Raw genomic sequence first — 23,432 nt, 5'->3', positions numbered from 1 at the left:
AAAAAACCACGTTCGGTCAAATTTGACTCTACCGAAATGGTCGAAAAACTTAATTGTAAGATAAAACTCTTACAGTCTAGTAATATTCAGTCATTTATCTTCATCGTGAAACAAATTCGAAGTCTCTAGCACAATATTTAAATTTATGGTGAATTTTTAAAAAAAACTTTCCTTCCCTCCGCGCGCGGATTCTCCGCCACAAATCTCCGAAATTTGTAAGTCCCATTCTCGGAATATTTGCTCTGTTTCATATTAGGCATTTCATAGAGTTTTATATATGAAAATGTGCGCAGTTTCATGTAGAATAAAACGAAAAATATTTGAAACTTGTAGCTTTTCTTATTTCCGAAATAATTGCATATAAAAAATATATATAAAAAAAATTGGACATTCGGTTTAACTCGTCAGATATGGTCGAAAACTGCATTTGTAAGCTAATATTCTTACAGTATAGTAATATTCAATCATTTGTCTTCATTTTGAAAGAAATTGGAAGTCTCTAGGACAATATTTAGATTTATGGTGAATTTTTGAATAAAATGTGTTTACGTCCGCGCGTTACGAATTCATGCATTATTTTGTTATAATATTTTCTGTGTTGCTTTTATTGTTTTACAATTTGTTATATACCAAAATGATCGCAATTTAAAGGTAACTTGTTACCTTTAACCGTTTTGCGCACAGCGCGATTTGAATACAATTATATATGAAATTTCGTTTTTGCGCTATCATATATCGCATTATTTATATATGATAATGATAATTTTTTTCATTTCTGATGGTTGCATACTAAACTTCAGGCAATGACAAAAAAAGGAGCCAAAAATGAACTCTTAATCTTCAAAACTAAGCGCGCTATGATTTTTTGAAAAAAATATTTTTTCCGCTTCTGCGCTTACTCTGAAACGTCTCCGGCACACGGGAGACATTTTTTTTTTTACCGCTTCGGCGTTTAAGGGTTAAGGAGTCTCTTTTTAAACCCTTAAGCTTGATTATGGATGTCAGATATACAGTTGACGCCTGTTATGCGTGGACTCATGATTCATGGATTTTTCTAGGTACCGTATATGTACATATATCCATTATTCACAGAAAATTTGCCTATTCACAGTATTTATGGATTTTTCTAGGTACCATATACGTATATCCATTATTCACATAAAATTTGCCTATTCACAGTATTTTTCACTGAAAAATATTTGCAAATTTCAGTATTTTCATATTTTCATGACTAAATGCACTTTTTGTGATAAAACTATTAAAATATGCAGGTATAAGCAGTTTTAATATATATATTTTTTATCATCAAAATAGGCATTTCTAAGCATTTTTAGAGGTTTTTAAGTATTCGCTATTTTAGCTATTCCCAGGGGTGTCTGGTACCCATCCGTGCAAATATGGGGATCTGTACTCCTCAGCATGTCAATCAAAACATAAAGAATTGGAGTTGTTTGTGATCCAGGTCTGAGAACTTGTTGCGGGCGCCATAAATTTTTGCCTTAGATGATTCCTGAATATTCCAAATGTGAGAAATTTCTAAAGACACATACAAAGAAGAAATTAAAATTAGATCCCTAGACCTTGAGGAAATTACTAAATACTATGTATAAAAAGCTATACTAATGCCTCAGAAATACCTCAAATAGCATATGCAGTTGATTCATGAAGAAGTCACCAGATTGGGTAGAATGTTAAACTATGCATCAGTTTTTACAGCAGAGCAAACAGCCATTGAGAAATCTCTAAAAGAAGCACATCTTATGAGTCCTAATTTTACAATCTATACTGGCTGTCTGAGTAGCATGTCAGTTGTAAAAGTTGCAGATACTTCAAATCCAGTTATAATAAAAAATCATGAATGGTTGTTTTGCCTTGCTGGCAAGCCCAGAATCAGGCTCAGGTGCCTCTCAAATTGCCACCAACAGGTGCATAGTACTAGGCATAAAGGTTGCATGAGCACACAGGTCTGTGTAATAGGATTTTGTTTTGATTGCAAGTCAGAAACCGCTGAAGTGCACCTTGTTCGAGAAACTCCATTCACGAAAGCATAGGTTTATTTCCTTGGAAAATATACAAATTACTTGAAAATTTTTAAATATTTCATCCTTAACATTAATATATTTTCAGCGCTTAATGACCATGTAGGTTCCAGTGCTTGGCTGTTGGCCTAATTTTTTTATTTTATTCCAATCCAATCCATAGATTCTGGCTGCAATATTTTCTTATGAACAGTCTTTAGGTCATATCAGAAGCTTATTACTTTAGATTGCAAATACCAGTTAGACTAATGAATTTGTATTTTTACAGCTTAAAAAAAATATGTGGTTTATGCATTATGATTCTTGTTTGAATTGCAGATAGTGCGTTGATGCCAGATTTCTTCTTGGATGAATTTGATGAGTTCTTAGTCAAAAAGCAGGCTCAAGATTCTGGTGCCAAAATTAGATTCGTAGATGGAAAAGATACTCAGGGACAGGGTTCAGCACAAGGAAAAGTTGAGCAAGTATGTGACCTATTTACTCTGTCCTTTCATATTTATATTTTATTGCAGAAGTGTAAACATATGCTGTCCATGGATATAGCACACCAGGATATTATATCTAAGTTCTTTTTACTCAGTGTTATCAGCCTCCACTTTACATTAAACCCAAAACCTCTCGAGAATAAAGAAACTTCAATACACATTTCTGATGTTCTGTGCCCATGGACAAGTATACGGTACACTTTTGTATTAAATAGCCAAAATAAAAATTATATTGGGTTTGCTTAATTTTACCTCATATCTATTCATATTTTTATTAGGAATTTATGTAACTTTTGTTATTTTAGGGTTATGTGAATGTAAGCAAATTTAAAATATTTTTTTATTCCTTGTATTGAATCCACCATATACAGTATTTCATTGCTGAATTTTGCTAGATGAACAAACACTGATAATATTCACAAACAATTCCACCACCTTTATTGTCTTAAATAATTCATAATGCAGTACATATTTGTTTAAAAGCAAAAACAGCATTATTGGGATTATTTCACTAGAACTACTATTCAAATACGTATAACTTTTCTATACATAAAATGGGTAATGTTGAGGAAATTTTCTTGTAAATAAAAAAAAATTCAGATTTAAAAAAATTTGAGGTAATATATAGAATTATGGTGTGTATATCTTGGCTGACAATTTTTTCAATCTTTAATTTGAAATTAGCTGTGGGATTTTCTGCTGCTATATAAAAACAAAATAATTTGCTCTCTCCCCCTTAGGTTGAACTCACTGTTTCAAGGTTATGATTCTACTAAGTAATTCAGTTGTAAATGATATTCAATATGTCTTCTGTAATTTTAAGTAGAAATTAAATTTTTTGCAAGAAGTCTGAAGAGGAGCAAATATTTCTCATTGGGTAAATTGCTTGGATGATGGCGTGTGAATGTTATGCACTGTCATTCAGAACCTATGTAACAATGGGGTTATTCATTGGAAACTTTAATTACTTGAATGGAATTGGATTTTAGAATATTCACTCTGGGGTTTCACACAGAAAAGAGACATGACATGCATGTTTAGATGCCTTTGTATTTGTTTTTTTTAGACATTTGTATTAATTTTGTTTTTAAATATTTGTATATTTATCATAATTGTACATGTCTCATGCCTTAATTTGTATGTTGTGTCGTAAAAATAAAACCAGTAATTGTTTATATTGATATTAAGCTATTAAATCATCATTCTGTTGTTCTAGGTATTTACAACAATAGAAAACTTCCTAAATCCAGAATTAGTAAGTAAAACCAAGGCAGTGTATGCATTTGAAGTAACTGGGGACGAAGCTGGAACTTGGTTCTTGGATCTCAAGAATGGTGCTGGTGCTTGTGGTCGTGGTGATCCTCCTACCTCTGCTGATGTACAGTTCAAAATGACAAGTGATAATTTCCACAAAATGTTCACTGGGTCTTTGAAACCCACAACTGCCTTCATGACTGGAAAGATGAAGCTCTCTGGTGATATGGGCAAAGCCATGAAGTTAGAATCCCTGATGGGGAAATTGAAGAGCAAGATGTGAGGAAGGTTTTTTTTTTTAGTCCTCACTTTCCATAGATTTATTTTTCCTGAAGAGATTGTCTTTTATAAGGGGAGAATTTTGGGGTCATGTTATTAAGAGTTTTTGCAGTAACCATAATTCCAGATAGAAAATCTATTTAGTATTTATAATAGCTAGTCCAAGAATAAATTGAATCTTCTATGTACTACAATGGACAAAAATTTGTTAATACATTCTAATACAGTTGTCAGGGTAACACTTTTATCGCCCAAGATAGTTTTCAGAACCGTTTGAGCTGAGTATATTGGACAATAAGAAAATTTACTGATCATGAGTTTAATTTTTGGTTATAGACCGAGAGCAATGAAGTGTGCCAGTCTCACTTACGAATAATTTAATTAAATGATAATGGGTCTAGATTCCAGTGCTTCCGTAGTTTCTTTAATTTTTATCAGTAAATGATACTACTTGATTCATTTTATAATTTTTATGGTTTATAAAATTAATATTATCTGCAAGTAACAAAACAATAGTAATATGGTACATATAGGTACTGAAGGTATCAGTTTATCTAAATTGTTTCATATTCTAAGTAGACGACCTATTTTTGATGACAAGCATTTTGTAAATACATATGTAAAATTGGTGGTTTTAACTAGGGTCCACAAATAATTTCAGTTGTGAGTTATAATAACTGTTAAAGGGGAAGCCTGAATGCTTCATGCCACAGAACTCAGATTTCTGCTAATGGGAAATCATGAACCCTGTACAAACACACTCAAGGAAAATTTTGGATATTTCAATTTAAAACAATTATTTTGATGAAGGTTGTATTACGACTTTGAGCATAGGGATTTCTTTGTACAGTCTGTCACAGTTCTGAAATAACTAGCTCAACATTATGACAGTTTTGTGACAAATTTGCCCCCAAACCCCCACCCTCTCCCACCCTTTTAAGGTGGTCAGATTTGTAAGTTGGGGAGGAAGAAGGTTGACTCGAGTAACCATTATAAATCTAAAAGGTCAAGAAAATGTATGAAAGATTTAAATATTTGAGATATAGTATTGTGATATTTAATGTTTACTTTATTGTAATTAAAAAAACACTAATGAGGATCATTTAACCCCATGTAATTTCTGCTTAAGTAAAATGGTTCTTTTTCTAGCAGGTCCAGAATTCTCCCATGCTGGGCTTTTGCAGTCCACATTTTTAGGATTAAATAATTCTTCACTCTTTGGAGTGGTCTTATCAATGCAATTTTATATTTAGCTTTATACAGTATGTAAATAAAGAACAAATTGATCAGATGATTTTATTTTACTTATATTTCACACAAAATGTAGGTTTAGAGGTATGTTTGCCGTATAAGACAATCCCCAATTTATTAAATTGACACTATCAGCTGATGCAAGTTAGCTTGTACATAAATAAAATCAATAATTACTGGAATTATACCAAAAATGAGTAAAGTCATTATCTTGAAGCTGTTAAAATTTTTGGCAAAGCTCACCATCATGATAAAATACTACTTTGTATTCCCTTAGGAAAAATATAAACCACAACAAATATTCAATGCCTGTGACGTCGCTGAGTAATACTGGTTAGAAGTGGATCCACAAATGTATTAGTTTTAAACTGGAAAGGACACCGATATTAATGATAATTGGGGAACTATTGATATCACAAAACCCTTCGTTTGAGTATGTTTCAGCATCAAGAGCGTTAAGCCATGTCCACACAGTCGAGCTTTGCCTGACAAACTTTGCTTTATGTAATGTCAGAAGTGGGAAAAGTCAGAAACTTATCTGCTGTTTCTCCGCTTCCGACGTCACATCGAGTAGAGTTCGTTGAGCGATGGGCCTTAAGACTACCCCGATTTACCCTTGAAACTTAAAATGATTTATCAATGTTAAAAGGGCATTGTATAATAAGTATGTATCAATAACAAAATTGTCTAATATTATTGCTTTACAATAATGGTGTCACTAGTGATTCACCCGAATTACCTACAGTTTTACCATTATTACAGGTATTTTTTGTGTTGATAGCTGTGATGGTAGGTAACTACTGACACAACTATAACACTTCAGAGATTAGCCTATCATTAAAAATCTTGGCAGGATTTTAGGTTTGCTTTTTATATTCAGCGTATAAGATGACCTTCATTTTGGGGGGGATTTTTTAGGGTTAAAATGCCTTACGCTGGCATATATGGTATGCTGTATATGCTTCACCAGAATTTGAAATTAGTACTTCTGTAATTCCATGGTTATACAATCCATACATTATACAACTTGTAGTACTTAACTGTTCTTTAAATTTCAAAGCAGGCAGTACTTACAAATAAAAATTATTAGTACAGGGTACTTTAGGCAAAATGTCTGGATAATAATTATTGCAATTGAAGTTGTAAAAAAAAAAAAAAAAAAAAAAAATTCAGGAAAAAAAAAGTTTTTTCCTTTTCCCCCAATTTTTCATGTTCTGGATCTTTCTGATGATCCTGCTAATACTTAATATGGACATATGATATTTTTTAAGACTTCCACCTTCCTTCTAGATTAGAGGAATCATTAAAATAATGATATTGAGGGTAAAAATGCTTCTTTAATTAATAATTAGAACTTGAAATATATGAAGTACTACTAAGAATTTCACTTAGTCTCAAAATATAATGGTATTTTTGCTAGCTATTTTAGTGTGATGATATTTGCTTTCCTTTATTGCTGAATTTTGATGAAAATTTTCTTTTAAGATCAAAATGTGAAACAATGAAATAGCCCTATGAAATGAAGAACATTTAAATTTAAAAATGCTCTTGAAGTTACAGCACAGAGATATATAAGTAGTATAGATATAATGTGGCCATTATAATATAGCCTATAGGACCTAACATAAAAATGATAATTTTTGTCATTCAATGAAATCTGAACATGAAGCATTTAAAATCAAGGTATCCACTCACAAAAAGGTTTCTTAAAGCTTTAAATTTTTTATGGATGTCATTTATAATAAGCTATAAAGAACAAAAGCAAGACCTTCATTAGATGCTTCAGCCATGAAAAGAAATACAGGCAGTCCCCGGGTTACGACGGCTTCGGCTTACGACGTTCCAAGGTTAAGGCGTTTTCAATTATATTCATTAGAAATTATTTCCAGGGTTATGGCGCCTACAACGCTGATCTGGCAGAAGAAATATGACACCAAAAATGCAAAATAATCAATATTTGAAGTTTTTTTTAAAGAAAAATGCAATAAGGATGCAGTTTACATAGTTTTGAATGCACCCAAAGCATTAAAAGTAAGGTTTTCTTAGGATTTTACACGATGCTCCGGCTCAAGAACGGAACCCCTGTTGTAACCCGGGGACTGCCTATACATTTCTACAGAAAAAGAAACTAAACTGAAAATGCTCTTTGAAATCACACTGCCAGTATAAAGTAGAAAAAAAAAATCCATTTTTGCCAATACTGATAACTTTTTCAATTATTGATAGAGAGATGCAGGAAAAAGAAATGCTGAGCCTGCATCTCTTTCACAAGACTTTAAAGAAAGGTAGACAGTTTACATTGAAACAAAATAACTTTTGCCCATAATTATTAATGAAACTGCCTCTCAAAAAGGTTAAACTTTCTAGTCTGAATCAGTATCATTGCCTGAGTAGAAGTTTGATGAAGTTTTTCATCTAATGTCAAATGATGACCAACATATAACAAGTTTGGCAGCCCTATCTGTTGATAGACGGTTGCAATCAGAGGAATGGATATGTGAGTGGTGACTGAATGACCGTTCAACAGAGGCACTGGTTGGGGCAAATTTAATATTCCAGTAGCCACTTTTGAAAGTTGTGTGTGGCTGCACATACCATTCCACCATGAGGTAGGGCTACTCTGGTCCACACTTTGCCAGATGGAGGGTTTACTAAATTTTTCCTTTGCCCTAAACTCAGCTAATTCTCCCAAAACCTTTTTCTCATTAATACTTGGCATCCTTAAAGCTACTTCATATGCCAATTCGATCGCATCAACTGCCTCTGCATCACTTATGTAACATCCTCTATAACGGGGGTCCAATAAGTTAGCAGCCAGGTGAACTTTCTGTACAAGCCACTCTCATCTCTTGGAGACAACTTCTTTAAGGAGAGATTCCTCACTTCGGAGGACTGGAGAGTTTGGCAACTGCTCATCAAAGGAAATGCAATTCATGAAAAACCTTCATGACAATTGAAACATACTGATCATCACCTTCAGTCATAGTTATTGCAGTTGCCACTGGTTTTAGTAACTGAAGATATCCTGCAATCTTGTCCCAGAAAACTTCTGAGAGTAGAGTATCCTTTGCACTCTTTTCCAACCCTTTCTTAGCCTCCTAAGGGGCACGTCACCATAGGTAGCCTTTAGGCAGCTAAGGCTGAGGAACCCAAATGAACATGACGGTAAGGTTAGGTGCATTGTTAGTGAGGCAGGCAGAAAGGAGATCTGGATCTTCTACTACAACTAATGTGCAGTGTCAGGGGAAACAATGTTTCCCGCTGCCACTGCTGGAAATTTAAGAGATTCCAAGGACTTTAAATAATGACGTCTAAAAACTGTCTGCGATTTCCAGCCCGTGTACTTCTTCAAGTCATCGAAATTCATATGCTGGAAATAATTAATAGAGGTGGCTACTGCCCTGATGTCATGGGCTTTAGGGAATGAATCGGGATTAGCTTGTTTGATAAAGTATAGGATTTGTTGTCTAATCCCTTTTATTGAAATAGTACCACCTTTTTCCCTCATAAAGAGGGGGCCTGAGGATGTGGAAGATGTCCTGGACAGATAAGCTCTTAAGGTCGTCACCGGACAAAGAGAAAGGTCTTGTGGAAGAGGGAGGACCTTCCAAGGGGCCCATCTCATTAAGGGATCCTCATTCTTTGCCAGAAAACTACGATCTGGTGATAGTAAGACTTCTCCTGAAGGGAGGAATTCTACATGTCCAGCATCTCTGGAAAGGGCTGACAGTTCTGATATTCTTGGCTCCTGAGGCCAAGCTTAATAGAAATAAAGTTTTCCTCAGTAGCATTAGATAAGTACATGAATCGTTGTCAGTATCTGAAGCCAGTTTGAGAACGTCATTCAAGAACCATGAGACTGAACTAGGCCTTTCTGAGGGTCTGAGCCTAGCACAGGCTTTAGGAATAGACGTAAAGTAAGAGTCTGTTAAGTCTATCTTAAAGCCAAACTGGAAGATTTTCTTTAAAGCTGACTTATTAGTGGTAACAGTGCTAGCTGAAAAAGGATAAAGGATATAGCTATATTAACTGTCATGGTTCGGGTGTTTGTTTCCTTCAGGAAATTTGCCAGTTTCTTTACAGCAGCATCATACTGACGTAAAGTTGATTCCCTCTTATCTGATTCTAAGAAAAGAATATTCTGGGGATCAATATCTGCATCTCTCTTAGCCGCAAACTTCATGAAGTCCATAAAGTTAGGGTTTTGAGAATTCCTGAGGAAGCGAACACAGTCCTCATTTGTACTGACTGGGATAGCCTGGGATTGGGAATCCATCGAGGTTGGAGACCCAATTCCAGGAGCAGAGGATACCAGTTGCTCTTGGGCCAGTCCGGGGCTACTAGAGCTACTTGTCCCTTGAACGTCCTGAGTTTGCTCAGGACTTTCAACAAAAGATTCACTGGAGGAAAGATGTATATCTTCCTCCATTGATTCCAATCTATGGACATGGCGTCTATGGCATAAGCCAGAGGGTCCAGGTTGGGGGCCACATAGCAAGGGAGCTTGTGGTTCGCTTGGGATGCGAAAAGATCTACTTGGAGACCTGGGACCATCTGGCATATCCACTGGAATGAGCGCCTGTCCAGGGACCACTCCGATTCTAGAGGAACTGACCGAGACAGAGCGTCTGCTATCATGTTCCTTACTCCCGCTAGGTGGGTGGAGGATAGATGCCATTTGTACTTGGTTGTTAGAGAAAAGATGGCTATCATGACATGGTTCACATGTTTTGATTTGGATCCTCCCCTGTTGATGCAGTGTACCACTACTGCGCTGTCCAAAACCAGCTTTATATGGGAATTCTTGGCTGGTAGAAGCCTCTTCAGAGTGAGGAATACTGCCATTGCTTCCAATACGTTTATGTGAAGCTGGCGGAACTGAGGTGACCAAGTTCCTTGAACCTTCTTGAACTGAGAATAACCTCCCCACCTGCTCAGAGAGGCGTCCGTATGGATAACCAACGCCGGAGGAGGGAACTAGAGAGGAAATGATTTGGACAGGTTCTTGGTCACCGCCCAGGGGCGGAGACGTTTACGAAGAATCGGCGGGATTACTGACAACTTGTCTCGAGATTTGACATTTGCTCTTGAGCGCCAAACTCGATTTATATCCTTCAGTTTTGATTTTAGCAGAACGTCTGTCACTGATGCAAATTGGAGGGAACCTAGGATCCTTTCCTGGTTTCTCCTTGACGTTTGTTTGCTTTTGAGGAATTGCCTTATTGACTTGGCTATTTCTTTCCTTTTGACCACCGGAATTGACAGAGTGTGGGAGTTTAGGTCCCACTGAATGCCGAGCCACTGAAAACGAGAATCCGGCATAAGCCTGGACTTGGTCTTGTTTATTTGGAACCCTAGATGTTCCAGGAATTGAAATACTTTGCCTGTGGCTTTGAGGCATTCCTCGACAGTTGCTGCCCAAATGAGCCAATCGTCGAGGTACGCTACTACCATCATCCCTTGTGATCTCAGCTGTTGGACTACTACTTCCGCTATTTTCGTGAAGACCCTGGGGGCTACGTTCAGCCCGAAGGGCATCACTTTGAAAGAGAATGCCTGGTCTCCCAACTTGAAGCCTAGGTATGGGCGGAAGTGTCTAGCGACTGGGATATGATAGTATGCGTCTGTAAGATCGATAGAGGTGGTGACGGCCCCACGGGGAAGTAAGGTCCGCACCTGCGAGATTGTCAGCATTTTGAACTTGTCGCAACGAATGAATAAGTTTAGATGGGACAAGTCTAAGATTATTCTTCATTTTGTTGAGCCTTTCTTTGGCACGCTGAACAAGCGTCCTTGAAACTTTAAATGTTTGACTCTTGACACTATTCCTTTCTGAAGGAGCTCTTGCGCATACTCTGTCAATTCCTCTGTTGGTGGTTGAAGGAATGTTTTGGATGGAGGAGGACCTTTGATCCAACTCCATCCCAGCCCTTTGGACATGATACTCTGTGCCCAACTGCTGAATCCCCATCTGTGACGGAAGAGAAACAGCCTCTCTCCTACCTGAGAGATCTCGCTGTTACTGTGCAGGACGTGCTCCACGTCCTCCATGGAAGTGTTTGCCTCTGTTGGTTGCCCTTCTGCCACCCCTCTGGCGAAATGCACCTCTAGCCCTGCTTCCCCTTGCAAACCTATTGATGGCTTGGAATGCCTGGCTTTCAAATACAGGATTGAAAGCCGGGGAAACAGCGTAGGAGGTCGAGGGCTGGCTTTGGGGAGTCAACAGGAGGATGGGCTGACTTTGACCTTTTGAAGTCGACGGTTGCACAGGTTGTGAAACCGGGACTGCCTGCACAAATTGTTGCTGTTGCTGTGATTGGAAGGACGGGAACTTCCTAGGTTTCTTTAACTTTTTGGAGCTAGAAGGAGTGCTTTCCTGCTTTCTTTTGGTGGGAAGACCCCAGCGAATCTTAAGGCTCTGGTTAAGCCTGGTCGCCTCGTGCTGTACTTCGTTCACAGCAGCTTCTGGGAAGAGGTCAGCTCCCCAGATTGTGGACGACAGCAACTTATTTGGCTCATGCCGAATCGTAGCTTCCTGCAGGACATGTTTCCTGCAGTTCCGTCTTGCTACTACTAACTCGTACAGATCTGACTGTACGGTCTGTGTTTGAGCTTTTGCCAAGAGCTTAAACAGAGGCTCCGAACCATAAGTTATGGCGGCAACCTCTGTCATCACCAAGGCGTTAAGCGTCCTCCCTAACCTAGTCCTTGCTTCGAATTTGGCTTGGATTAGGTTATCTGGCAACCTTGGGAGTCTCTTGCCAAACTGATCGATGGCACAGTCTGGCTTGAGTTTCCCAACAGTGAAGGTTGCCGGAAGGTCCGCCCAGAGGTCCCCAAAGGCTGGGAAGAGTGGGGATGTTGGATCCGACTCCCTCAGCTGAGGGAGAGGTTCAACCTTCATTGCGGCCTGAATGGTCACTTCAGCAATCTTTGTTGTGAAGGGGAGTGGTGCCTCATCCTCCGTCGCAAAGATTGTGAAGGGGCTCTTGAATGCCTGGAGCTTGGTATTAGTACAATCCCAATTTTCCAGGCATCTCACCCATTCCCTCTGAGCCTGCTCCCGGCTGTAGATAACAGTCTCTTTATGGATCTTATCTTCCCTATTGAGAGCTGCTTCCGTCAACCTAGCGTAACCAAAAAAAGGTGGTTGTAGGCCAGCGGGATGGAACTCGAAGCCCTCGATACGACGAGTTCCGCAGTCCGGGATGGAAATCATTCCATCCTTGAAGGGTGCAAAGGCTGCTACCCTCCAAGGATTGCTCATGGCGAAAGGGGGAAGGGAGTTATAGTCAGGCATCGGAGGCATTCCGGTGCCTGCTAGAGGAAGCACTGCTGGAGGGTTCTGACTGAGACCAGCCAGCCGGTTCTCCTGGTCCGTCAGCCGATCCGAGATGTTCTGGATCAACTGTCCGGACTGAGCAAACGAGGTGGAGATGTGAGCGAGCATCTCGTCGAACCTAGTGTTCATCATCGTGCCCACCATATTCCCCACCTGTTGCATGACCCCTGCTGTAAAGGATACAAGATCGAATAGACCAGAGGTACTGGTCTCAGCAGGGGTCTCCGGACGAGCTCCGGTAGAAGAGGAAGGTGCTGGCTCGGCAGGAGCACAGACCTTCTCTTTAGAGGATTTACCTCTTGACCCTTTAGAGTGCAAAGATGAAGAGGTCTTCGCTTTCTCTGCTCCGGGATGGTGAGCCAGAGACTTACGAGAAGAAGAGGCCGACGTCTTCTTGGAAGACGACCTCTCTAGGGTCTTCTGCTCTCGTTGTCCCTTCACCTTGGGAACAACTGAGGCAGCAGACGTCTTGGCCGGAATATCTGATTCCGTGAAGCCTTGGAAAGAAGAAGAGGAAGCCAAAGGGGAAGAAGATCCAGAAGCGCCCAAGGGAAGCCCTTGAGCGCCCAACAAACCTACCTCAACTAACAACTCACCTCCTACCGTCATTGGTTCAACATTAAGATCAAGCGTCGCGACGTCTGCGGAGATGTCCGGAGCTCCCCCGTCCATCAAGGCCTGCTCCACCTGGAGTTGAATGGCAGCAATAGTCGGAGCTGCCGCAGCGGGGTCGACGTAGCCGGTCGACTTGCCGCCTGGGAAATCCGGACAGCCATGCCCTTGTCAAGGATGTAAGGCTGTCCTTTCGGCGCGTTTTTGCCGAAGCCACCTACCCAGGCTTTCAGGGTGGCCGACGCGGCGTCCTTCACGGCGGCAGCCTGAAACAAAGGGTCATTGTAGTCCTTATAACAAAGCCCCGGAGATGTATCATTAACATATAAGACTGATAATTGAACAATAGCAGTATTGGACCAGATGTTTCTGATAGTATATATCCAGAAATGACTATACCTACACTGGTATATACTTACTCCGTCCGAAAACTGTTCCACCAGCTCGTACCAGATGGAGCAGGCTTCGTGGTGCCACACGATGAGATCCTTGTGACATACGGCGCAGGGAGCGTGGGTCCTGCAGACCTCGTGCCCACAGGGGTCCTGAAGGATGGCGTTACAGCCAGCCTCCTGACAGTTGGTAGCCTGTAGGTGAACAGATACATAAGTATCACAGGACTACTCATATGATGCTCCGCTGCATGCCGGAGTAGAATAAAATTTTTGGGCATAATCCTCTCCTGTAATCCGTGTGAGGGAGTTCGTGGACCCGGTAAACTGGTTGAAAAACTCTGGTACACACCGGAGCGAAGATTTCCATCAAGCCACGTGAGAAGATTATCCATAAATTAAAACTAAATAAACAATTAAGAATATAATAGGAGCTTAGCTCCGGCGTATGACTCTTCCGCCAACCCACGGAATGCCCGGATGGTAAGCGAGTGTCCCGACAGAAAACAAAAGAGACTACGGTCACAAACAGGGGAAGCATGTAAGGTCTATACCAAATTCCCCCTCCCCCCGAATAGCTGGCGGAGACAGCTATACATCTAAAGGTAAAGGGGGGGGAGAGGGGAACCGGAGAGTAAGGCAGAACGCCGGAGAAGAACCGATGCGAGCTGGTGGGGTGGCCAACCCCACCCGAACACACCGGGACCTCCCCGAAGCTCAAAGAAAACAAGACCGATCCGACAGGACCCCCCAAAAGTCCGTAACTCCTGTATCCTCCCTGATAGGGAGAAAGAGGGGTGCCCGGATGGTCGCCATGGCGATCGTGAGCGAGCGAGGACTAACCCTCCCTCTGCGTGGGAGGAAGGGAAGGGGGGACAGGGACTAGGGCGATCAGTGGCTCGACGCGAGCGCAGGTGGACCACGAGGCGATAATGCAACAAAACATAGCCTAGGTCGAGCTGACCACTCGAGCGCAAGTGGACCACAAGGCGATAATACAACAAAACTAGCCTAGGCCAAACTGATTGCCCTCACATGCAACCCACAAATAAATACATCGTAATAAAAAAAGAGAAAGGAAATCACTAGTGGGAGAGAAAGAGGGACGTCCAGGAGAAGTAGGCTAGTTTCCCCGAAAGAAAACAAGCAAACTACTCAAGAGCTGGCCTCTGCCGACGAGGAAAGGAGGGCGACGGCCAGGATGGCTGGACTAAGGAATAACATAGAAGTGTATTCATAAATACCCACACGCCTAAACACCTAGACAAAGGGACATGCATGCATGAACACTAATCTAAGGCACAGGCAAAGGATTTCCGAATAGTACGATGTAAAGCAATAGAATAAATGGGAACTTCTGTACCACGTGAGAATAACTCATATAAAAGTAAATATACATACGGAATAGATACCACGGTATGGGAGACCGAGGTAGCTACCCGACATGAGGCGAGCCGGCAAGACAAGCCATGCGCCAGACCAGAAGACTATTATCGGACCTGAAAAACGGTAAAAATAGCTCCTGGCTGACAAAAAAGGAAGTGTATAACCTTTTGGGGTACTTAACTTAGCTGCGGAGATAGCTTGCAGTTCCATGATAAAGATAATCCAAAGAAAGCACCCAAAAAAACAGAGCAAAGAGTAGCATGTGCGTTCAGAAGTTCGCTAACGAAAAGAATGTGCACCAGGAGCGCTGCGGTTGGCCTCGTAGGTAGAGTGGTAGTAGTTGACGGCGCCGGCCGTGTATCAGCTCTCTCTGGAGGGGGATTTTGATGTAGGAGAGTTCTAAATGGCAAGAGGTTCATGGTAGTGGTCTCACTCGCCCCAGCTACATACCGACACCCTCTTTTTATTTAGGGTGAGCGAGTCAGTTATTCTGACATCCCCCTATTTTTATTTTTTCTCTGGTAATGTTAGTATTATTTACCTAGAAATAATGAACTTAAGGGATTATTTCACGAAGCGACATGAACTGAGCCCAGAAAAAAAAGAATGGAATGTTTTCAAATAATAAGCAAAGCTCACATATTTCTTTTACTGGTCACAGAATATCTCTGGAACTGTAATTTCTTTAACATATCACAGTTATCATCTCTTATACCAAACACATTAACCTTCCACACTCCTCAAGCACAACTACTAGCTCTGCTATGTGATGCACCCAATCCCATTTACTCTGCCTCTGGTCCCTTAATGATACCAGTACGGTACAAGTTCACTTTGAACATGTTTGATACAGAGCAGCAAGACTGTTGCTAAATCTTTGTTATCTTTCAATAGATAGTTAATATAGGGCTTCACTGAAACACTTGCGTAAATCCTTAAGCCATATAATACGTGAAAATGATAATTTTCACGTATTATATGAACAGTGGCGGGCTATGGCGTAGACTAATTGCAGTGATACCAGATACAGACAAATGAATAGCGCACCACAAAATGATATAAATGCTACATAATATTCCCTATGCTCCGATAAACATGAATAATTGCATTTACGTATTCCTAACACAACATGTATGCTAAATGTGCATTAGAAATACAGGTACATATTAATAATAATAATAATCATACATATAAGTAAATAATTGTGATAATCCATCACCTCCCCCTCCCCTTTGCGTTCAAAGAGCTTTATGAACGGGTATGGAGTCTAGGTGAACGTCGATACTCTAGGTGAGTGTCACTTTGCGGTTGTTGACTTGTAGCAGGGGCTACATCCTTCTTCTTTGGATACTGTTGCATCTCATCCCGCAATTGTGAATTAGGGAGATGTACAGGGCGTAAGAAACGGCGGTTACGCCATAATATTCTTCCTGAGGGTAACTTCACATGGTAGTCTCGCGACTTGCCGATGCCCATTATAACGCCTGTCTTATCCCATCGCTTAGAGATAGGGTCTTGAATCCGGACATTATCATCAAGCTTAAGTGGTGCCAAAGGGTGTGCATGGCTGTCATACCGTATTTTGGCTGCTTGAGAACATGATGCTACACGACGGTCGTATTCTTCTGCTTTTGCTTGCCATTCCTGCTTGAATGATGATGCATGGGCTGGGACACATGATCGGAGGGCTTGGCCATATAATATCTGTGCTGGAGAACGGCCAGCATAGTTAGGAGTATTCCGTATCTCCAACAATCCTCTGTCAAAGTCTTCGGTGTCGATATTCCCAGAAGGTGCTACCTTTAGGATAAAATGTTTGACCTTCTTTACAGCTACTTCAGCATGGCCATTGCTTTGGGGATAGTGGGGTGTGGACATCACATGTTGAACACCCCATCTGCCCAGAAAATTTTTGAATTCAGAGCTGGTGAACTGAGGTCCACCATCTGTCATCAGCCTTACAGGAACACCTAAGTCTCGGAAGATGTGGCTGAAGTGTCGTGTCGTTGCTTCTGCTGTAGTATTAGTACCAAATTTTACCACTACTGGCCATCCAGATAGCCTGTCTACATACACGAGGAAAGATTTCCCAGCAACACTGAAGAAATCAGCCGATACAGATTCGAAAGGACGAGAGGGGTTCTCGTTGCATAACCACGGCTCCTGCTGTTGACTTGGCTGCATTATCTGACATGGCTCACAGGCGTGGACCGTATTGGCTATATCTGAATTAATACCTGGCCAATATACAGTCTGTTTAGCCCGACGCTTAGTTGCCTCCACACCACGATGGCTGTCATGAAGGCGTGTTAAAATATTGCGTCGCATAGCTGAGGGAACCACTATTCGGGCTCCGTACAATACAAGGTCATCATCGGTGTATAATTCCTCCCTTATTTTCCAATAGGGTAGTATGTCATTGTGGAGGTCGTAGCGATGACTGGGGAATCCATTGGCAACGTTCTGGAGGAGTCTTGTGTATGAGGGGTCCTCACGTGCTGCGGTGCGAATTTCTTCCAAGGTAAGATCTTGTGTAGTTGATGTCTTCACCTCTGAAATTGCGTTGACGGTCTTGGCTATTACACTCCTTAGGGAAAGATGGGTTTCACTATTTAGCGTATCATCCTCAGGCGTTGGGGTGGCTCACAGGGGAAGGTGAGAGGGCATCAGCGATGCAGTGTTCCTTGCCCTTACACCACACTGCAGTGAAGATATATGATGAAACTTTCTCTTTTAGAACGTTGTAGACGTGTGTTTTCCACTGCATCCAAACTATATGTATTCAAGATGGGTACCAGGGGTCTATGGTCAGTCACCAATGTGAAATTGGGGTAATCCAAGTAAGAAATGACGACATTTAGTCATAGCCCAAACTGAAGCTAAACATTCCAACTCAATGGTGGCCCATCTAGTTTCTGCATCAGCCAAAAATCGTGAACCACACTGGACCAAGCGGAAATGGCCTTCCCCGTGGTCTTGCAGAAGGGCATATCCTAAACCATATAAACGAGAAGCATCCGTTTGCAGTATAGTGGGGCACGTCGGGTCAAAATGAGCTAGCACAGGTGGCTGAGAGAGAGCCTTTTTAACACTGGCAAAGGCAGCATCGTGATCTGCCGTCCACGTAAAGGATCTCTTGGGGCTCATTAGTGGTCGAAGTGGATCTGCTGCAGCTGCAAAATTGGGTGAAAAATCTGTCAACTGGTTAGTAAGGCCAATGAATGACCTTAAATCTGTCAGATTTGCTGGCTTCGGGAAGTCTGATATAGCTCGAACCTTCTCCTTATCAGCTGCAATTCCATCTTCAGATAATGTGTATCCACAAAATGATACAGCAGGGCTAGCAATGATAAACTTTTCTGCATTTAAAGTAATACCATGAGTCCTACAACGTGACAAAACTGTTAACCCTGCATAAGTGAGAATAATAATCCCTATCATATACAAGAATGTCATCCACCACCTTAACACAATTTTGGATGCCTTGAAGGGCAACATCACCTCTCCTGCAGTAGGCATCTCCTGAGGTGCTGAATCCCATAGGAGAACGACGATAGCGATACCGACCATAGGGCGTGATGAATGTTGTAAGGGCTTGGTCTTCCTCTGCTAGTGGGATCTGCCAATACCCACACAATGCATCCATAGTGGAGAAATACCTGGAAGTAGGATTGAGGCTCCTAATTGCACTAAACGGTGATGGTGAAGGATGGGCTGGCCTTTGCACCTGTGAATTTAACTTGCTTAAATCTGTGGTGACACGAACACCACCTGTAGGTTTGGGCACAACCACTAAGGGGTGACACCATGGGGACGGCTGATCCCCAACAGGTTCAATGATACCTTGTGCTACCATTGCCTCTAACTCAGTCTTGACGTCCTCTTGAAAGGCTAGAGGTATTGTCCGTGGAGTGTAGATTGCGAAGGGCTTGGCATCCTCTTTAAGGTGAATACGCATGGGCGGCCCAGTCATTGGCTTAAGTTGTGCTCCTTGATGAAACTGCTCCTTTGTCATTAGCACATCGCTATATTCCTTAAGAAAGTATTGCCTGGCTTCTTCCGGTGACATTGTAGCAGGGGGTGGAGAAACAGATGTAGTTTCAGATGCTATAACTTGGCTGGCTGGCACCTGACTGGTTCCTGCTGAAGTCCTGCTCAGTTTCCTCTCTTGCATTTGACGCGGGAAGTCCCAGGGAATGATCCTTAGGTGTCGGAGGGCATCATAACACAGTAGGGGTGTTGGGAGAAAACTAAGGACGTCAATATACCCCTTGTATGATATATTACCATATGTCATCATGGCCTCCATTGATCCCAATACTTTACCTTCCATGGGTGATCCATCAGCGTTGGAGAACTGCAATTCAGGGGGAGCCGCAATTCCTCGATACCGATGCCCAGTGCTTGTAGATGCTGCACTCCAAACACAGTGGTATCTGCACCGGTATCAGGGATAACGTTGATCTTCCCTGATTTACCGCCATATGCAACATGTAAATTGATAGGCGGTGAGGGGCAACCTTGAGGGCGTAAAGCGACTGAACGTATAGCTGGAGAAGATGTCTTGACGGTGTTCAATTTATTTTCCTTTAAATCCTTCGACTCCCTAGTTCCCTTTGACTTTTTCTGTGCACAGCAAACATCATAGTGGCCAAATTTATAGCAAACTCGGCACTCCTTAGCCAATGCGGGACATGCAGCAGTGTATGGGAAATGGCCAGTTTTAGCACAGTTCCTGCATTTGTGAGATGCTGCCTTACATGTGTCGCTATGATGCTGTTGACCACAATTCTTGCATCTGCTACTGAAAGAAGGGTTTTTCTCCTGCGAGTAACTTTTCTTAGGTTGCGGCTGCTTAGCAGCAACCTTCTTTTGCTTCTTGTAGTTTGACACAGCACGTACTGAAGTCTGTGGAGCCTTTAGCTCAGTCGTTGTCTTCTTTGCAGCTTCAAAAGCCCTGCAAGTTAGCTTTACTTCCTCAAGTGTTGCTGTAGTTGGCATGCTGATGAGCTTCTTGGTGAGTTCTTCATTCCTTATGCCAACCAAAATGGCGTGTTTCATTTGCGACTCCACGCAGTTAACGCCTTTACACAAATCAACCTCCTCTGAGAGCTGTTGTAAACGAATGAAAAAATCCGTTTCATGACTCGCCTTCTGCTTGCTTACATTGCGTAAAAGCTAAACGGCGAAGTGCCTCATTCTGCTGACCCTTTATATAAGTTTCAATTTGAGTTAAAACACCATCTAAAAGCATAGGTGAGTCTGGCGGAATACCCAAATTGTGCTCTAACAAGCGTCTCATCTCAACACTTAGGCATGCCCTTAGCTGTATTAATTGCTTAGGTTGTGGTAAATTATCCAAATCTACCATAACAGCATAATCATTCCATCTCTGCTTCCATTCTGTGTATTGTCTATAGGTGACATCGTGAGTTAATGGTGGAGGCAAATTTACTGTAACCTTAGGTGCTTGCACAGCTAAATTAGGCCCTTGGAGAACGCTTGCAGATGTAGGTACTGGGGTAGGGGGCCCTATGCCATCAGTTGCTTGAGGTACGGGGTGCTGGGGCCAGTCATAGCTTCAATTATGCTTTAAATTCTTCCTGATGCCTGACATTGTCTTCTTTTCTTCTTTCTTCATCTTGTTTTCTTCTTTCTTCATCTTTTCTATCCATGTATTCAAACATCTTGCTGATAAAATCCATGGCCGAAAGGGTTGATGAGGGAGACGTAGATCTTGAATGTGTTGGAGATGACGTCATGTCGGCGGTGGTTGAGGAAGATGGGGAAGAAACCTCCAAAGTCTTCGGTCTCTTCCCTTTATCGTGTTTTGGCGGCATAAATAGACAATTCAAACGAAATAAGAGAAAATATCGCTCAGCGCTTCAGTGTATTGGCGGCATAAATAGAAAATTCAATCGAAAAAGATAGAATATCGCTCAGCGCCCTCAGTAGTAACGTCACAATGACGTCACAAACCATAGCCAATCACCGACTACAATAGCTCTAGGTAACAGAGCAAGATCGGAGCTGGCAACACTGTAACTGCTGTGGTCTCTTGCGCCGTTGCACACACGGTGAACGTAAGTAGTCGCCCCTCAAACGCTGGCGAGTATGGGTGTGACGCTCTGTTCCGGCCTCTGCAGACGGCCAACGCACACTAGTCCTAATTTAGGTAGCCATCACGATATATTGAGTCACTGTAATAAAGCCCCAGCAATATATTGAGTCACTGTTAAAAAGCCCCAACAATATATTGAGTCACTGTAAACCACACAAGCTCACTGCCAATATGTACGTACATCCAAACGAAGCTCGAGTTCACTGCTGCTTGGTAACTTGGTTACGATGAACACGAACACTTGGTTCTTGCTTGCTTTGACCAAGTTGGTTGGAGAAGTTAATAACTGATCGAAATTCACTTATGGCAAGTCACTCACTGCGCCATCTTTGTTATCTTTCAATAGATAGTTAATATAGGGCTTCACTGAAACACTTGCGTAAATCCTTAAGCCATATAATACGTGAAAATGATAATTATAAAAGTTATACACTGGAGGAGCTTTGAACAGTGGCGGGCTATGGCGTAGACTAATTGCAGTGATACCAGATACAGACAAATGAATAGCGCACCACAAAATGATATAAATGCTACATAATATTCCCTATGCTCCGATAAACATGAATAATTGCATTTACGTATTCCTAACACAACATGTATGCTAAATGTGCATTAGAAATACAGGTACATATTAATAATAATAATAATCATACATATAAGTAAATAATTGTGATAATCCATCACTAAACAAATTACTTACTGGGTTTTTGACTTTCATATGGTTTTCACATGGTCACACCTCTCTGCTTGTCCTAAATTCCTAGTGCACCCAAGTTACAAGAAACAACTGCTACCATTACTTCATGTTTTAACTATATATGCTGATATGTAAATGTAATGCACATTTACTTTGGTTCTGGAACCGATCTCATTAATACAAGTTCCATACAAGTAACAATTTAACATGTTTAATACTTAAAAGTACATGTACCATACATATTTATAAGGAGCTATTGCCCTTCATACGGTTTACTTACCTCTCTTCCTATCTTGAACTCTTCAAGCATTGAAAATCTTTAGATTTAGCTTCTAATATGGGTTTAAGATATTATTAAGAAATTGCAGTAGTACATGTTTGATAATTGAATATACTAATGATCAAATGTGATTTATGTTACTAATTTATGGTACTCATAAAACTCAATCTCATATGGTTGAGGTGAATTTTTCTAATATCATAATTCCTATTTTTACAAAGATTTTTCTTTCTTGTGCTAAATTGCTTTGTTACCCAAGCTTAGAGTATCTTTGTCAAAATAACATTAGCATGAATGAATGTGCTACGTACAGTACAGACAGTACGGTGTCTTATTCCCCTAGCCAAACAAGATCTAATATACATGTAATAATTTTTTAAATTTCAATAATACCCAGATGCATAATAAATTACAGGGAATAATTATGTGTGTATATTATGGATAATATATGGACAGTTAGACATTGTGTGTGGCTTAGGAAGCAACAGAATGTGGAACAATGCAGAAAATTGAAAAAAAAAAATTGACTTTTTTTTCAGGCTGTTTTTTTTGTGAAAAATTTCTTTTCCAAAAAAAAAACACGCTTGTTTTTTCGTTCCACAACCCTAATTGCAATCAATGGATATAAAATTCATCATAAAAAGTACCAAGTCTACCAATACATACTCTTACCCGTAGGCATTACTTACGGTTCTTTGCAGCGTGCCTTCTGCCCCTAGCTGCAACCACTTTAGTTCCTTTTTCTGTACCTCCTTTCATATTCTTTTCATATTCTCTTTCTTCATCTTACTTTCCACCCTCTCCTAACACTTGACTCATAGTGCAACTGCAAGGTTTTCCTCCTGTTACACCTTTCAAACCTTTTACTGTCAATTTCCATTTCAGTGCTGAATGACCACATAGGTCCCATTGCTTGGCTTTTGGCCTAAATTTTATATTCAACTCAATATGCATTCTTATACTATAACTTACTAGACCAAAAATCAAATGTAACCTTATAGACCAGTTCACGAGAACTGATTGTGTGATACCAAGCATGAATGATTGGGTCAACATGAATTAGGATTATATTATATCAAGGATCAGTTTATCCAGAAGTCTGAGCCTAAAAATGGCTCCTCTCGGGCTGGTTATATGAGTTAGGAAACCTTCACAAACAACATTTGAGAAAACTTCACTATGTTAAATTCTGAAACTTGAGATATTCTAGATAAAAATTAAAGACAGTTATTTCATGACACCCCAGGGTAGTAAATGTAACTAGTACTTAAAAAATGGACTGATATGCATCAGG

General features: G+C 40.8%; 3 protein-coding genes across 3 annotated transcripts in view; 1 reads left to right on the top strand and 2 right to left on the bottom strand.

The window, feature by feature from the left end:
• The window catches only part of LOC135216303 (hydroxysteroid dehydrogenase-like protein 2), a 66,681-nt gene extending 61,335 nt beyond the window's left edge, over positions 1–5,346 (top strand). The window contains exons 6-7 of the mRNA XM_064251478.1: positions 2,358–2,503; positions 3,741–5,346. Coding sequence (XP_064107548.1) covers positions 2,358–2,503; positions 3,741–4,061 — 467 coding nt within the window. The 3' untranslated portion in view covers positions 4,062–5,346. The remainder of the gene's footprint in view (positions 1–2,357; positions 2,504–3,740) is intronic.
• Positions 5,340–23,293, bottom strand: LOC135216296 (uncharacterized). Its single transcript, XM_064251468.1, has 2 exons — positions 21,851–23,293; positions 5,340–15,915 (listed from the first exon to the last, which is right to left on the bottom strand). The coding sequence occupies exon 2, from the start codon at positions 13,320–13,322 to the stop codon at positions 11,328–11,330; it is 1,995 nt and encodes a 664-aa protein (XP_064107538.1). The 5' UTR covers positions 13,323–15,915; positions 21,851–23,293; the 3' UTR covers positions 5,340–11,327.
• Positions 16,289–17,368, bottom strand: LOC135211449 (uncharacterized protein K02A2.6-like). The gene has a single exon (XM_064244759.1). The coding sequence runs from the start codon at positions 17,366–17,368 to the stop codon at positions 16,289–16,291; it is 1,080 nt and encodes a 359-aa protein (XP_064100829.1).
• Positions 23,294–23,432: the final 139 nt, after the last annotated feature.

Source organism: Macrobrachium nipponense, chromosome 19 (genome assembly GCF_015104395.2).
Source record: "Macrobrachium nipponense isolate FS-2020 chromosome 19, ASM1510439v2, whole genome shotgun sequence".
NCBI lineage: Eukaryota > Metazoa > Arthropoda > Malacostraca > Decapoda > Palaemonidae > Macrobrachium > Macrobrachium nipponense.
The sequence above is the reverse complement of the archived record's forward strand: the minus strand, read 5'-3'. Positions and strand labels throughout refer to the sequence as shown.